We start from the raw sequence: 17,009 nt of genomic DNA on the forward strand, positions 1-17,009 counted from the left end.
GCTATGTGCACTTGCAAGCTCTTTCGTCAGTATTCGAAGGCAATATCGGAGTTGATTAGTAATACCTATCAAGTGCTGTTCCGTAAAGAAAATTGGAACTGAAAGAAGAGAACATGTTTTCGTAACAAATACATAAATAGCGTGGTCAATAGCTCGTGTTAACTCGTTAGAAATAAAGGCTAAGTAACCAATCGCTTAATTTTAATACTCTACACTGAAATTAAATAAGAATGTGATGCACCTTAAGATATGGCAGAGTGCATCACTGATTTAAGAGGTTAGTTTATATTTACTTGTGTCTGGTTAAATTTCGGAGAGGCTATTCCCATGTAAACTTATAGCGAGAATGTTATCATTTCTCTACTGGCGCATGGAATATGTTTTCATGATACATGTCTGTCTGTTAGGTCATCAGCCGAGAGGCTGGTTGGATCCTCAAATAGCACCACCAAAGGTTATGCGGTTATAAGGAAACCGCAAAAACCAATGGCAGCACCAAAATGAGGCGTACTAGGCAAGACGACGAGTGAGGTAGTTTGCCATTGCTTTCCTCACTGGGTCAGAAAGTGCTATTGCAGCACGACTGACCCTATGAGCAACACCTTTCATAACACTCAGATGCACTAGTCGTGCTCTGAATGTCAATACTCAGCACCACCCATACCCCAGCAGCTTCCATATTGTCACAGCCATGGATGAGACTGGGACTTCGGTGAAAGCTACACTTTACTCTGGCCTGTGCCAAGTGATGGATACAAAAGTCCTGTATAGCATGGTTAAGTTAGGTTAGGTGACGCTGTATGAATAAGAAAACTGAAATATTTGCCACAAAATGCGATTGGTCATCTTCGGTACGTGTTGTTTTCTCACTGTGTACACTTGCGAGCTCTCTTCTCGACATTCAAAGGCGATGTCAGAGTTGATTAGTAATGCTCGTCGACTGCTGTTCTCTAAAAGAAATTTCAAAATGAAAGAGGATAACACGTTTTCCTAATAAATGCATAAAGAACGTGGCCGATAGCAGTAGTTAACTCGTTAGAAATAAAGGCTGAAGTAAATGATCCCTTAATCTTTAATGTTCTATACTGAAGTTAAGTAAGAATGTGATACACCTCAAGATATGGTAGAGTATATCTCTGATTCAGAGGATAGTTTATATTTTCTCACGTCTAGTTCAATTTCAGAAAGGCTGTTCCCATATAATTTTGTAGCGAGGAAGTCATCATTTCTCTACATGCGCTTGAAATGCATTTTCATGATACATATGAGTCGCCTAAAAGCAAAACGGATAAAGTCCACTCCAGCACATTTTGAGAAAATCGCTGATTATTAGAACTAGTAATAATACTCATAGTATTATTATTTAGACTGTTATTGCTGTTTTAAAAGTGGACTTTATTGATTTTGCTTCTAAGAAGTGGACTTTATTAATTTTGCATGTTAGCAGTATTGATTTTACTCATTTTGCTACTATTTATTAAAAGCACAAAATACGAGAAGATATAATATTCATGTTTCTTTCAGTATGGTTTAAAAGTGCCCTGGGTAGACATTTAAATACACAGTTCAGGAGCTTCTTCTGTTGCACTGCAAAGTTCATTATCGTCATTTTCGTTGACATCTGACTGATGACTCTCCCAAGAGTCAAAGAAATCAACGTAGAATTTCAGTGATGGGCTCAACTTCCAATCAGAGCCAAAGTGCAATTCAAGGAGCTTTTTCACATCTGACACTTCATTCTTATTGACTGAAGTGGTGTTCTTTCGAACAGGTGAAGGGTGTATAGGCGACACATTCTTCTTAGTTTTCATCAGGGATCTGTAGGTTCCAGTTCTGAACTTGCTCGGACACTCCTGGCACTAAGAGCCATACGCCATTTCATTTTCATAGGTTTCATGTGCTCTGTTGCCTCTTGTTTCCAGTTAAATATATCCATGTCAATCCCTGGTTGACGAATGGATCTTCGATTACTTCTCTCTTCTTGAATTCTTTTTCACAGAGACCGAATAACCGATGAATGGGAATGAAGGAATGACCTCTTACTGGAAAAATTCACTATACCTCCTCTACGTCTCTTGGCGTTTGCAGGAACCTCCTTTGGATCATAGCTATCATCGTTCTATTTTTATTTTGTCCCCCACATCGGTCGGCGAAAAGCTTTATCTTCTTAATGTTCGTTAAGTCCAAGTTCTGCAAGCAGTGGTAAACGCAAGATGCCACCTCATTCAAACCTTTCGGGTAGGTCCCCTCAGTCCATATGTAGCTGAAACAGTTATCTGGTGTTATTGTGCTCTTGGAATTTCCAACAACAATAGAGAAATTGAACAGGTAGAGTTGGAGCCAATAGTAAGTTTCCTGATCAGGAATTTTGGGATGTGACAAATTCTTCTGACAATCGAAAGACAGTGTAAGTACACCTGGTTCACTTCTCTGAGTATCGAAAAAAAGGCTTGTGCCCGTTTCTTGTGAATTGCCTTGCTAGTTTCCAGTGGAGACAACTTAATAGGATCAGTTTCCGGCTAAATTCTCTCTGAAAATTCAAGGCAAGTGGAGCACTCGTCGAGCCTAGGTGATCCAAATAATAGGTTAAACTTACGATTAAAATGTAACGAAAGTAGGAGTTCTTCACTTTCACACTGTCATCAGCTTGGGCGTTGTAAGCATTAGCCAGCTTTTGGATTTTTAGATCAGAACTAAGGTAACTTATACAAGTGTTACTACGACAGTAGTGGGATTCAAGACACTTTAGTGAACTAATATATGCAACAAATGCTTTCTTCTTGTTGGTGTACTTCTGAGAAGTGTGATCGCCACCTCTTTTCTCCCCGTAGACAGTGGACTTTATCCGTTTTGCATCCAACCTGAGTTTTTAAACGGGAAATACTTAAGGATTTTATGGCTTTTGCTAGTATATTATTTCATGCTTCAATAGACACATCTTTTACCGATATATTTCTACCAATATCTCATTTTTTTTTTAAAGTGGACTTTATCCGTTTTGCTTTTAGGCGACTCATATACAGTTAGGTTAGGTGATGCTGTTTGAAGAACAAAATTTGAACATTTGCCACAGAGGCCTCTGGAGTGATACTATAATTTTTTCAGAATGAAATTAAACATACACTTTCATGTAGTATCGAATTTCAAAAAATAGCAAACGAGGAAGCCATAGTGTGGATATCATCTGCAAACACCCAAGTTTTGAACAAACTTATTACCGTTTCATACCAATTTTAATGTATATGGGGTTATCTCCGAGTTTTTAAAAAAATGTGATATAGCTACAATCAGTTATAGCAAGTAAATTTTTCGCCGTGATGAATTCTTGCTATATGGACTTCTACTGTACTTCGTCTGGCATTGTTTCAAAGTTTTGAAGAATAAATTAATTACGAATTAATGCTTTAAAATGTTCTTTCGGCTTGTTGATTGTAAATGATTTCTGGACCAGTCTGCCCTCAAAGCGGTTAGCGTTAGCTTTTGCTTTAACTCTAACTTGAAGTTTCTTTGGCCTCTCATCAGTAATAACACACATAATCAAAAGAAGAAATTTTACCACTTCTCCCTCCAGGGAGCACTTCAGATTTTCAGTATTAGGATCTTCGTCCATACAGAGTATATCCTCATGTCCAAACCACATCTTATAATCTTAAGGATTTGAGTTTAGTGCTGGTAGAGGGCTAATCTTCAGTAGTTATGAAGGTGGCGACAGTCTTTCATCAGAGTCACTCTTGCATTGACTTACCCTTGTGTGCAGTACTATCTGCGCACTTTTTAGTGATAGATTTACACCCTAGTGCTGAATCGGTCGACTTCGGTAATCTTTGGAGATTCGTATTGGCAACCTATGAAACACAAACTAAGAATCGCTTATCATCCCTGTGCGACATCTGGTGTACACTTTACGTACTCGTACTGTTGTTGTTTACACAGCAAAGCCAAACTATAGAATTCATGCTAGGAACACATTTCGCATCGGGAAATATTATATAGTATTATATATTGTGTGTGTGACACAGTTGATGGCGTTAAGATAATAAAGGTTTAGAAAATTCATATCGATCGATCATATTATCGATTCAATTCAGATTTCATTTCCATTCAGTTGGCAGTGTTTACCGGAACCGACAGTGCTCCCTTCGTATTCCTCACCGAATACAAAAATCTATCACTAAAAAGTGCGCGTACAGTATATAATCTTGCAAGAAACTGCAGTTCTTATTAATTAAGCATTGTTTTCTAACCTTTCACAACAGGATCCTACAGTGTTTACTATTTTGGCTCTTGTGTTTCATTCCTTCATAAACTATGCCCGCTGATCTCTTTTCTGACACCAGGTGATTGACTATCTAGACCTAGGAAACCCTTTTGATAACTTATCTAATATTTCAAGCTTGAAATCATATTGTTCGTTAAAACTCCCATCATTGGCGAAAAATTTCCGTCACCTATGTAACACTGAAGATGATGTCTTTTGACTTTTGACTACGGGTTTTTAGCTTTTAGTCAAAGGTCCTCCATCAGCATACTGGGTTGTGGATCTCTGATGTATCCATTTCATAAGACATCTCCCCTCTAGGGACACTAGGACCTTGACGTCAGTGTGGGAGAGCTTGTGTGCTTTTTTTTTATCCCGAAAGCTTTACCACTTCAGGATTACCCATGCTGGACTGGCCTCGGTGTAGAGCCAGACTAACAAGGTGATGCGTGGTTACTACTGTTGACCAAAATATTATGCGCATTCGAGTTCGGAGGTTGTTTCTGAAATAACCAATAGGCCCACTGAAAATCCAATAACACAGTAATTTTCCTTGTTTCATTCCACATTAGGTCATGTAAGTTTCAAATTTTAAATTTATATTGTAATATTTTTTTTCACAAGTGGAACGCAAAAAGTGCCAGTTTTTAAGCGTGTTTCAACCATGCATCAACTTCAAGACGTTTCTCCAAAACCTGTCACCCATCATCTGACCGAATCCAAATTTTAACACAATATACATTGGGATGTTTTAAATATAGTTTATAAATTTCAGACTTTTGTGTTTCCAAGAAAGAAAATTATTATCATCAATTTTCTGAGGGAACTTTTTCTCTGCTTAGGGTGGTTGGAAAATCACGTTCTTGGTCGCGTTGTAATTTTTACGTATCCAATAGTTATGCTGTATGACTGTGAAATGCGTAAATTATTTCACTTTTTATATCAGTTTGTATTTGTATTGGGTAGAACAACATGGATGTGTAGCTGGCTTGTGCTGGGAAGACCCTGCGAAGTTGCCGCGATAGTGCTAAACCCCACGCCATGCCCCGCTACACTGGAAGTTAAGTCTACTGATTACAGTTGCATGTAAGTGGCATTTGCTTCACCGTATGCTTAAAACATTCTTCCGGTATTTAATAATTACATGGAATCAGCACTGAAGCAAATGGCATTATAAGGTAATGGAAAACATTTCCCTTCAACACCACTGTCAGCAACTCTGAAGATGGTTTTCCGTGGTTTCCCATTTTCACACCTGGCAAATGGTGGGGTACCTTAATGCCACAGTCGCTCCTAGCTATTTCCTATCCCCTCATTGCCATATGACCCATCTGTGTTGGTGCAGCGTAAAGCAAATTGTAAAAAGAAAAGCTGTCCGCCTCCGTAGCATACCAGTTAGCATTACTTGCTGTCGTCCTAGGGGAGCCTGATGCGATTGCTGGCAATGCCAGAGATTTAAGAATGGCAAGAGGGCTGTTATAGAATGGTACATGCAGCTCACGTCCATTGAGGGGGTGCCTGAAAAGAACTGCACCGCCTCGGGACGAGGACGTAAGCTTACTATTCCTTATGAGAGAAAATTATTGTATTATTGGATTTTCAGTGGGCCAGTCGGTTATTTCATAAACAACCTCCGAACTCGAGTGGACATAATATTTTGGTCGACAGTAGGTGAGTAGTCTTTAGTGACCAAATTCCAGATACTGGGCACTCTCTGGAGTATAAAGCCTATCCTCTGCATGCAGCGCTTTCCTGAAGGTTGAACAAATATTTCCCTAGCTTACACGTGGAATCAGAATTGAAACCCACTTTTTAAATTTTTAATTCATCCAAGGATACCATCCTTAAAACTGCGTCTTTCAAAGGTAAGGAAAGGGAGAGATGTACTTCCACAGTTCTGAACATTGAAAGTGACAAAAGACTCCCTCAATTCCTGGTGGCTTCCAGGGTCAATGGTCAGAGTCTTCTAAATGGAAGTCCTTTCCTGGTAAGTAATTCTGTAGATGATGTTGGAGGTGAAGTGGATGAAATGTGCAAGCTTACAGATGGATTCTTACTAATAAAGACATTGACAGGCAGGACAGAGTAGATGGTAGCTTGAGACAAAGATGTTCGGAGATGCAGCGGTAAAGATCAAGAAACGAAAATTCCCGAAGCATATTTGAATAAATGATTTTCAATTATAAAAGTGTATTGACAAGGTAGACCAAACACATACTATTTTAAATAGTTTTTTACGGCTTTGTCAAGATTTGTCTACCTGTCGGTTGTACAGTAAGTGTGAGCATGTTGGTGTTGAGTGTATACCGCCGCCAATGTGTATCAACCGCACTGGCGTACATGCTACAGTATCCAAGGACCTGTCCCACATTCTTGTTTTTAAAAGCCAAATTTGTTTGTACCACCATTTGTTTTCAGTTTCACCGAGCTCGATAGCTACAGTCGCTTAAGTGTGGCCAGTATCTGGTATTCGGAAGATAGTGGGTTAGAACCCCACTGTCGGCAGCCCGGAAGAATGTTTTCCGTGGTTTCCCATTTTCACACCACGCAAATGCTGGAGCTGTACCTTTATTAAGGCCACAGCTGCTCCCTTCCCATTCCTAGTCCTTCCCCGTCTCATCATCGCCATAAGACCTATCTGTGTTGGTGCGACGTAAAGCAACTTGCAAAAACAAAACAAATTCAGTTTCGACTTAGTTAATTTATAACTGTTAGGTTCGTCAGTCTGTCAAAACTAATTGATGATCGAATAAAATGAAAAAATACCTCAAGAAACAAAACATTTAACAACATATTAAGCAGTCTTGTTGGGTTTTGGTATGTTGTCTCATGCTTGGTGAAACCCTGAGTTCCTAGTTGCTGACTCACAGCTCCAGGTCTGCGATATGTTAGTTGTCCATCCCGCATTGGTTCAGTAGAGCGTGCGTCAGTGCTGTAGTTAAGGAATGCCGCCTACAAAATCCAATCAGTGTTGTTGCACAAATATCTAAACAAGTTTGGTAGAAATATTCTCAGTTAGGGTGGCAAAGTCTTGTTTGGCATGTGAGAAGTGTTTCTGCTTAGAAGAAACATGGCATTGGTAGCATATTAATACAACATGGCATAAGGAGAAGATTAAGAATAAATCCAAGTTAAATTAACAACTAATTACAAGCAGTGTAGTAAACAGTCAAGTTCAAGTGATACATTTTTGCAGACTTATATTGAACATTAGTTAGTTCCAACATTCCATTTTGGAAATTAAATAATAGGCAACTTCAGGAATTTTTAGAAAAATACACAAACAGAAGAGTCCTGGACGAATCTCCATTGCACAAAATCTATCTTCCACAGTGTTTTCAAGATCTGTAATATTCTGAATGAACTGAAGTACAAAAACATGGATTTCTGTAGAATCTACAGATGCATCAGGGCAGTGCATGTGAGTGCTGTAGTTGGTGCTATGAATGCAGGTAGCAGATCATTTCTTCTTAATATACAAATAGCTGACCGAATAAATCATTCCACTGTAGCAAAAATTTTCAATGGCTCGTTAACTTTCTTGTGGTCAGAAGGGGTGTGGCATGACTGTATTGTTATTTCTCATTGATTCTGTTCCATATAATGTTAAAGCGGGAGCTGGATTAAAAGTTCTTTACTTGTAGTTCACCTAACCTGCCTTGCTTACAGTTTACGTTGTTGCTGAAACTTTAAAAGCCAATACAAATTTGTGGATCTTCTTGTTTCCGGCATGAAGAAAGTGTTTATAAAGGCACTGGGTTAGAATTAAAAAATGTTGCTAACTCCTTCCAAATTTGCTTGTACCACCTCAGGCGGTTTTAATTTGGTAGGGTTTGCGGTTACAGGTTGTGTCATATTGTGTGGAACATATTGGTGAATTTAAAACATTTTTGTATTCTTTAAATGCTGAAGAAGGTGTGTGTATTGCCATAGCCCAAGAACATTTTACTAAAAATGGCATTCAAGAAAAAATACAGTATATCCTTAACTGTTTCTCCAAAATATCTGCTATTACAGAGGGGTCCAGAAAAATGTAGACACTCTTTGATAGTTAATATCTGTGGAACAGAATGACATATCATTGCAATTCTTGTACGGTAGCATAGTCCATCGTTTTCTCAACAGATGATAAAGGTCATGTGAATGGCACGACAATCTTGGCGCGCATTTTCCAGCAGATGACAGTGCAGCAATGAATGAAGTATGATTGTTGTTTGAGCAATGCAAGGCCATATTGAAGTGGTACTAGAAGTACAAAAACATGATAGAGGTACAAGGGCAATGGCGTAATATGTACGTACAACAATTTATCGTATTCTGGATAAATTTGAAGCTGATGGTACTGTTCAAGATGTGCATAAGAAAAGGTCTGGCTGACCAAAAGCATCAAGTCCAGCTTCCAGCACTGCTGTGCTGTAACATTTTACTAGGTCACCTCAAAAATCTGTGAATCTGGGTGCACATGAAAGTGGTGTAAGCTGATCAACCGTACGACGAATTCTGAAAGCTGCAAAGTGGAAGGTGTACATTCCAAGATCGCTGCATACTTTGAGCGAGGACGACCCAGATCAAAGGACGGAGTACTGAGAGTGGTTTGAAGGCATGCCTCATGAGGATGAACGGTTTGCAGAGATGATTATCTTGTCTGACGAGGCGCAATTTAAACTGAATGGTACTGCACAACTGCGTGTACTGGGCTCCTGATAATCCTCACGTTCACGTGGATAAACATGTTATTGTGTGGTATGGTCTGTCATCGCACGGTTTGATTGGCCCATTCTTCTTTGAAGGTACCATAACTGGTGAGATGTATCTTCATATGCTGCAAGCATTGATTTTACCTGCCATCTGAGAGGTGTTTGAAATGAAATATTTTACCTACAAGATGGCGCTCTACCTCACTACCACAGAGATGTCGGAGCCTGCTTGGATGAAAATCACCTGGATGATGGATAGGTCGAAGAGGAGCTGTTGAGTACCAACCACAATCTCCAGACCTTACACCTCTTGGCTTCTACCTATGGGAGACCTTGAAAAACGAAGTTTATCGACAGAAGCCAGCTACATTGAATGAGCTACTAGAAACCATCGAGGCGTCTTGTGCGGCTATCACACTGGCAACACTAACAGCCATAGTTTGGTTAGCATTTCAGAGGCATCAATCAACGTTGTTTGGCTGCTAATGGGGATCACTTTGAACACACAAAATAACCTTCCCTCCCCCCCCCCATTCAAAAATATAATGGTATGTCATTTTGTTCCATTAATGTTGACTATCAAAGAGTGCCTACATTTTTTAAATTCTGACCCCTCTGTATAACACAGTTGGAAGCTCAAAATTATTCTTTGTAACATTCAGTTTTTCTGATACACGAAATGTCAGCAACATTTTCCTTAGTAATACACAGTGTAGCTAAAATTGCATTTGATAAGCTCAGTAAGATATCACTGAAAATTTTCATTTACAAAATTGTCAAGTTTCTAAAAGAGCCTCTGTAGCTCAGGCAGCAGCGCGCTGGCCTCTCACCGCTGGGTTCCATGGTTCAAATCCCGGTCACTCCATGTGAGATTTGTGCTGGATAAAGCACAGGCAGGACAGGTTTTTCTCTGGGTACTCCGGTTTTCCTGTCATATTTCATTCCAGCAACACTCTCCCATTTCATTTCATCTGTCATCCATTAATCATTGTCCCAGAGGAGTGCAACAGGCTTCGGCAGCTGGCGCAATTCCTATCCTCGCCGCTAGATGGGGGCTTCATTTATTCCATTTCTGACCCGGTCGAATGACTGGAAACAGGCTGTGGATTTTCATTTTCAAGTTTCTAAAAAGCTTTATGGTGAAGCAAGTTATTGAAGATGAGTTCACTGAAGAAGAACTGTGTTGCTTTTCACGTGAGCCTGTGATGTTATGTGACACTGAAAGAACATTTTTCACTGTGCAGATAAAATTTCGCTGACAGATGCAGAAGCTTTGCACAAGACAATCTCATAACAACAGCAATCAGTAAGGTAAAAATTCTACGAAACAAATATTTGATCCTATTTTCATGTAGCCTGTGGTAACAATACATTACTGTATAGGGAGGTTGCACAGTGGTTCAAGGTATTTCGTGGAGGTCGGAATGAAACTGTGGATTTGCACTGCACAGGTCGATACTTATTTTTTCCATTTTTGTGGATACTGTTTGATATTTCTTAGAAATCCGTGCTTTAGTACTCGTTATAACTTATTTGTTAGGAAGATATCAAAAACTATTGAAGTGAGAAGAATGATATGAAGGGACAATCGCTTGAATGAGGAGGAAAAGGAAATTGTAAATGAGGGTTTGGAAGTCTAGGCTTTGGATGCTTTAATATCACTGAACTGGAGGAGAATAAAATGCGATGGACTGCAATGTCCCAAGTCTATAAAAAGTATCAAATGTGGAGGACTTCAATGTCCTAAGTACCTGACACTTGTTAACAATAACATCACACTGACTGCTCTTTGTTGAAGTGTGCTTTGTCTCTTCTGCTGCCACTCATCTCTGCTCGATGGCATTACTGCTACAATTATTCAAAACTACCCTGTCAGCAACAGGTGCGACTAATAAATGAATGAATGAATGAATGAATGAACAAACAAACAAAACAGCAGATCTCTTGTGGAGAGTACACGTGATTCAAAATTTACTACCAATATTTTTTTTAAATGTTTTAAAACTATTGAAATGAGAAGAAAGATATGAAGGGACATTTGTTTGAATGAGGAGGAAAAGGAAATTGTACACGAGGGTTTGGAAGTCTAGACTTTGGATGCTTTAACATGGTAAATTGGGCTGTTGATCATAGTATCTTCGTCCCTCAAATGAAGCAAGAACAGTGATCATCACAAGAAGGATACCATCAGAAGATATTAAGGTTCAGATGGTATCATGTACAGGGTCAGGGTTATGCAGAACAGAATGAATTGACTTGGACCTTCAACACTCACTGAGTGGCCATCGTGACAGTTCTCATTTTTGATATGGGAAGTGTTGGGTAATCAGAAAACTGGATTAAAATAGGAAAAGGGAAGATTAAAAAAGATACAGTTGAATGAAGGTGGTAAAGGACTAAGAACAACACTAATATATATATATACCCATTTGGTCAAATTAAGTAGTGAAAAGGAACAAACGTGACAGATCAGCCTGCCCACCCCTGATATGTGTTTTGGAGGTGCTTCACCCACGAGCTCGTAGGGTAAGAAGAAAGCTGGATGAACATTGGAAAGAAGGAAGAGATAAAACACAGTTGAATACAGGTTATAAAGGACTTTAAAAAAAAGAGGATATGTATCCATTAGGTCATTTTACGAGGGCTGTGAATAAAGTAGTGGCAACGTAGTCCATATACTCGCAGGAGATCAGTTATGTGCAAATAGGATATGGGAGCGCTCAGATGGCGCTATAGTGTGCATTTGACGGGCATCCAGTTGGAAGTGTTGTTGCTGTGTGGCGTTAAATTGAAGTATGTCTATTTCACCACCCAAAAGCATGTTTTTGAAAGGTGATCAGTGTTCGTGGATTAAATTACAAGTTGCCCGTGGCAGAAATGCATCAGAATGTTATCGAGGATTACCTGAAGCCTGTGGTAATAATACATTACTGTATAGGACGGTTGCATAGTGGGTGAGGATGTTTCGTGGAGGTCGGAGTGAGACTGTGGATTTGCACTGCACAGGTTGGCCGTCCATTCCTCAAGATCAGATTGAGATTATGAGTGATCATGTTTCCGTAGACCATCGATGGACTGTCCAGGAATTTCCTGACATGGCTCGCTGTAGGGCGCTCCGTCGCTGTCATCAACAGAAAACGCCTTGCCAACAATCCCCAACGGCTTCCCAACATTTGACAAAATGTAATAGACTTTGTGGGTGACTACATTGAAGGAACATTGTACTTGTTAGTTCGTTAAATATTGTGTTCTGTGAATATTGCCACTACTTTATTTACAGCTCTCGTAAGTAGTGAAAAGGAACAAAAATGTCATGTCGGCCTGCCCGCCCCTCATACATAAACTTTTTTTTTTTGCTAGTTGCTTTACGTCGCACCGACACGGATAGGTCTTATGGCGACGATGGGACAGGGAAGGGCTAGGAGTGGGAAGGAAGCGGCCATGGCCTTAATTAAGGTACAGCCCCAGCATTTGCCTGGTGTGAAAATGGGAAACCACGGAAAACCATTTTCAGGGCTGCTGACAGTGGGGTTCGAACCTACTATCTCCCGAATACTGGATACTGGCCATACATAAACTACAATGAATGTTTGAAATGATCACAGCTGCGAGTAACAGTACCTTGCATTTGGACGGGAAGTGTCTGTTAGGACTATGAACAGATTCCATATGTGCCAGTCATCTGCCAGGAAACGGGTTCAGTTCCCAGGTTGGTACGCTTTTTCTTTCCACTGTATGCCGTTTACAGTGGATACGACTACTTTCCTACTTGTTCCAATGAGTGAATTTTTATTTGGTCCTGAAAAGGACAGTACCGGGCGAGTTGGCCATGTGGTTAGGAGTGCGCAGCTGTGAGCTCGCATCCGAGAGATAGTGGGTTCGAACCCCACTGTCGGCAGCCCTGAAGATGGTTTTCCGTGGTTTCCCATTTTCACACCAGGCAAATGTTTGTGCGTAACTTAATTAAGGCCACAGCCGCTTCCGTCCCATTCCTAGGCCTTTCCTGTCCCATCGTCGCCATCAGACCTATCTGTGTCGGTGCGACGTAAAGCAACTAGCAAAAAAAAAATATTTTTTTTTTTTAAATGTTACATAGTCAGGTTGGACTAAGACATACTGGTTTGTAGATAGGAAGCAGGGTACCCTGCACACTCAGCGCAGCAAGTACTCTAAATGTTGACCCACCGGGCGAGTTGGCCGTGCGCGTAGAGGCGCGCGGCTGTGAGCTTGCATCCGGGAGATAGCAGGTTCGAATCCCACTATCGGCAGCCCTGAAAATGGTTTTCCGTGGTTTCCCATTTTCACACCAGGCAAATGCTGGGGCTGTACCTTAATTAAGGCCACGGCCGCTTCCTTCCAACTCCTAGGCCTTTCCTATCCCATCGTCGCCATAAGACCTATCTGTGTCGGTGCGACGTAAAGCCCCTAGCAAAAAAAAAAATAATGTTGACGTTGTTGGTTTATACAGATTTTAGTACGACGTAAAGATATTCTTGCTCGTTGTAACCTGTAAGGTGTAACAGCTTGGCATGCTTCGGTGATCAGGATTTTCAGACTTCAGTCCATACACTTCCTGCTTTAAGTGACCGCCACAGAAAAAAGTAAAGTGACAGGATATGAATCATGGTGAAGATGGTTCCAGGTGACTACTGATCTATGAAGTGAGGTCCCATTCTATTGAAAGCACATTCATAATCTGTCGAGCAGTGACATGTTTCTCTGGCAACTGTGGGAGCTCCTTTGGAAGAAAATGAAAGTAGTGTGTTGCCATCAGATAGATGTCAGAGAAATACGGTTCAGTTTGGTAGTCGCCCATGATCCCACACCAGACGTTTACACCCCACTACACTTGAAATGGCCATTGAAAAATATTATTGAGCATCTAAATCACGTCTATGGAGTTGCTGGTGCAACTGCAGATGTTATGGGTGAAATGTATTGATGTGCAGTATTCACTTAACAGGCGACTGGCTGATGTTGGCACCTTCAGGTATTCCAGTTGACTATAATAGTCATTTAAGGTATTAGAACATGTTTGTACTTAGTACCTTTCTGTTAAGAAAACCCTCATGATGCATTGAGAATCAAGTTCATTCTGGCTTCTTTCTCCATAAATTAGCAGCAGATCAGTGAATGCATTTCTCAAATACATCGTGGGTGAATGAATAAGTACTGTAATGTGACCTGGTAGGTGTGGATAAAAATGGTATCATATTACCAACTCAGCCACAAAGTCACCATATATGATACTCGCTAGATGTGTAGTACTAAACTACAGCCTTTCTACCTCAAAAGTCAATATCCGTGCCATGGTTTTACGGCGTTCATCTAACTTCAAACTTTCTACCATTACAGATCGCATGACATAACCTAGTAACTTCATCATGTTACAGATGCTTGTTATTTCAGGGAGCAATAAATTTCATGTTATACAATGGTCCATGAGATTGGGCAGGAAAATTGTGCATAGTTCTTTTTGCTTTGCTAGTTCCATGGCTCATTTACATTGCTGACACATAGGCAGGACACAGAGCAATATCAACCTTAATCTTAAGGAGAAATTTAATGTTTGTTGGGCTTCATAAAACTACATAACAAGGAGCAGCCAGGTATAAAAAGATACGAACACATAATAAAATAGACACACTGACTGGTCATTATCAGGAGAGAGATTCTATCTTTTATTTTCATTTAGATTTGCATGTCAAGTTTTCTTTGGAGACCAAACATCATAGCTGTTGTTTTTCTTGTTCATGGACCCTAATCCTAGATTTGAATCTATCTGCAACTCTCCCAGTTATCAATGGTTAACCCCTCTGGAAGCAGAAATCTGTACTGAATGCAAGCCTGTGGTTAGTGAGGGATTGTTAATAAGTTGGAAATGAATGTATGCTAAGTATTATTTGGTAATTTGTAGTGAAACAATTGTCTTATTTTGTTACAGGAGACATGATGACTCTTCTCATGAAGAAGGATACACTTTCTGAGGAGTGCACACAATTTTACATTGCGGAAACTGCATTAGCCATAGATTCTATACACAAGCTGGGTTTTATTCATAGGTAGGTTCATGTTTTGTTTTTGTTTTTCTTTGTTAGTGTGGATGTAACTAGGAAAAGAATCTACGTATTACCATAGAATGTTTTGGATTGTCACTGAAGTTCACTGTGTTTTTATTAGTGGAAATGAGTTTTACATATTTAAGAAAAATCATTATTCATCCAACTATTCTCAAGTTTTAGTCAGTCATTTTGGTAATTATCAGATTATGCTTCTGTAGAACTGGCCTGGTTTTGGGACAAGTTACTGAGTGCTTTTTGCCAGTATTGATGTTATCAAGAACCAAAGCTTCTTTTTTTTTTTTTTTTTTTTTTACAAAGCTTTTGATACCACTGCCATGGGACTTCCAGTCTTATGTAGAATCAGATTCACAGTAACTTGACTTTTAATTTCAAAAATTCCCCGTGCATTGGCTGAGATTCAATCTGCAGTCACTTAGATGAGATGTTGGGGACATTACCACTTGGCTGTCCTACCCTACTTACCTAGTACCAGAGGCATTGTATGAATTAAGCCAAGAGGAGATACTGAAATCCTTTAACTGTGTCGTCCCTCTGTGTGTACTTTTTGAATATTAACCTATTACTTTATATACCAGACAGGACAGGTCTATGTCTTGTTCAGTTTAATTTTTGTCTGTCTATCACAGCATTACAGAAAAACAGATTAATGGATTTTCATGAAACTTTGTAGACTATTTAAGATAAGGGAGAGTAGAATCTTAACTGTAATGCTGTTCAAAAATAGACAGTTGGAGGGATGGCTTCAGAGGGAGCCTAAAACATAGAACTTAATCGCTCTTCCTTAAAGCTGGTTTTGCAGGAAAATTGCTTGTGGAAAACTTAGTTTAGCGTATTATTTACAAACTATTTTGTTCTGTACCCATTTCTGATACAATGAAAAATAAGGTAAATATCAGTGGCTGTCGTATAAAAGTTAAGTCCAAGAGCTGATAACTAAATCTATGGAGAATTGTTATGGAGATCATACTGGCAACATTTTAAATGCTTTGTACATCTGTCTGTGCTTTATTAATATTAACCTGATACTTGGTTTTTATAGCAGAATTTTGCCTTCTGTATGAAAGGGAAGGAGGGCTGACAGGAAGGCAAGGCCGGAACACAAAGGGAACAAGTACACTAAAGTAATGATGCAGATACTAAGCGATTGTCCTGTCGGTGATGGATACATCAACTAGTGACACATACTGCCTTTTTAGGCACATGGCCCTCAGATATTGGAGAGTCTCTCAGTCAGGGCGACAACATCCTCGGTTGTTTACCTTGGCTCTTTTTACCAGGTCTGCTACCTCTCACATTGGATAGCTGTTCAGTTGAACTGAATGAACCCTGCTCCAGCACTCAGTCAAGGATTAACATCTTTATACTGACCAGGAATCAAGCCTGGGGCGTCAGGGTACGAAACAGACATTTCACCCTGCACATTGCAGGGCTGGCCACTAAACATGGAATAGAGTAACTAATTTATTGTCAGGAAGAGTTTTATTTTAGAACTCTGATTTTGAAGCAAATATCTTTTACTCAACATATGATGAGTGTTGTTATTTTATATTGATAAATACAGTAGAAGTCCACTATAGCGAGTACAGCATATAACGAGAACCCTGTTATAATAACAACACTTTTTGTGTGTCCATTCAAAATTCCTATATTAAACTGTGTATTATCCTTCGATTATAGCGTGAGACCTATTACTGACTCATCCGTTTTTATGAGCAATTAAGCGTGCATGATTTTTTTCCGTTACCAATATTTATGCACCCCAGTGATTATGTTGCATGCGATCAATCACCTTTGGTATCGTTTCCTCACTATATCCACTAACGAGCTCTCTCGTCGACATTCAAAGGTGATGTCGGAGTCGATTAATAATACCCGTCCTCTGCTGTTCCGTAAAGAAAATTCAAAATGAAAGATGAGATGTTTTTTTAATAAATGCGTAAATAACATGTCTGATAACAGTTATTAACTTGT

At 39.7% G+C, this 17,009-nt stretch overlaps 1 protein-coding gene across 4 annotated transcripts in view; it reads left to right on the top strand.

Annotated features, from left to right (window-relative positions):
* trc (Serine/threonine-protein kinase tricornered) overlaps positions 1-17,009 on the top strand; it is a 101,833-nt gene that overhangs the window by 64,969 nt on the left and 19,855 nt on the right. For all 4 annotated transcript variants that reach the window (XM_067135780.2, XM_067135781.2, XM_067135779.2 and 1 more), the window contains one exon: positions 14,900-15,017. In XM_067135780.2, the coding sequence (XP_066991881.1) occupies positions 14,900-15,017 (118 nt within the window). The remainder of the gene's footprint in view (positions 1-14,899; positions 15,018-17,009) is intronic.

This window comes from Anabrus simplex, chromosome 1, assembly GCF_040414725.1.
Source record: "Anabrus simplex isolate iqAnaSimp1 chromosome 1, ASM4041472v1, whole genome shotgun sequence".
Classification (NCBI taxonomy): Eukaryota; Metazoa; Arthropoda; class Insecta; order Orthoptera; family Tettigoniidae; genus Anabrus; species Anabrus simplex.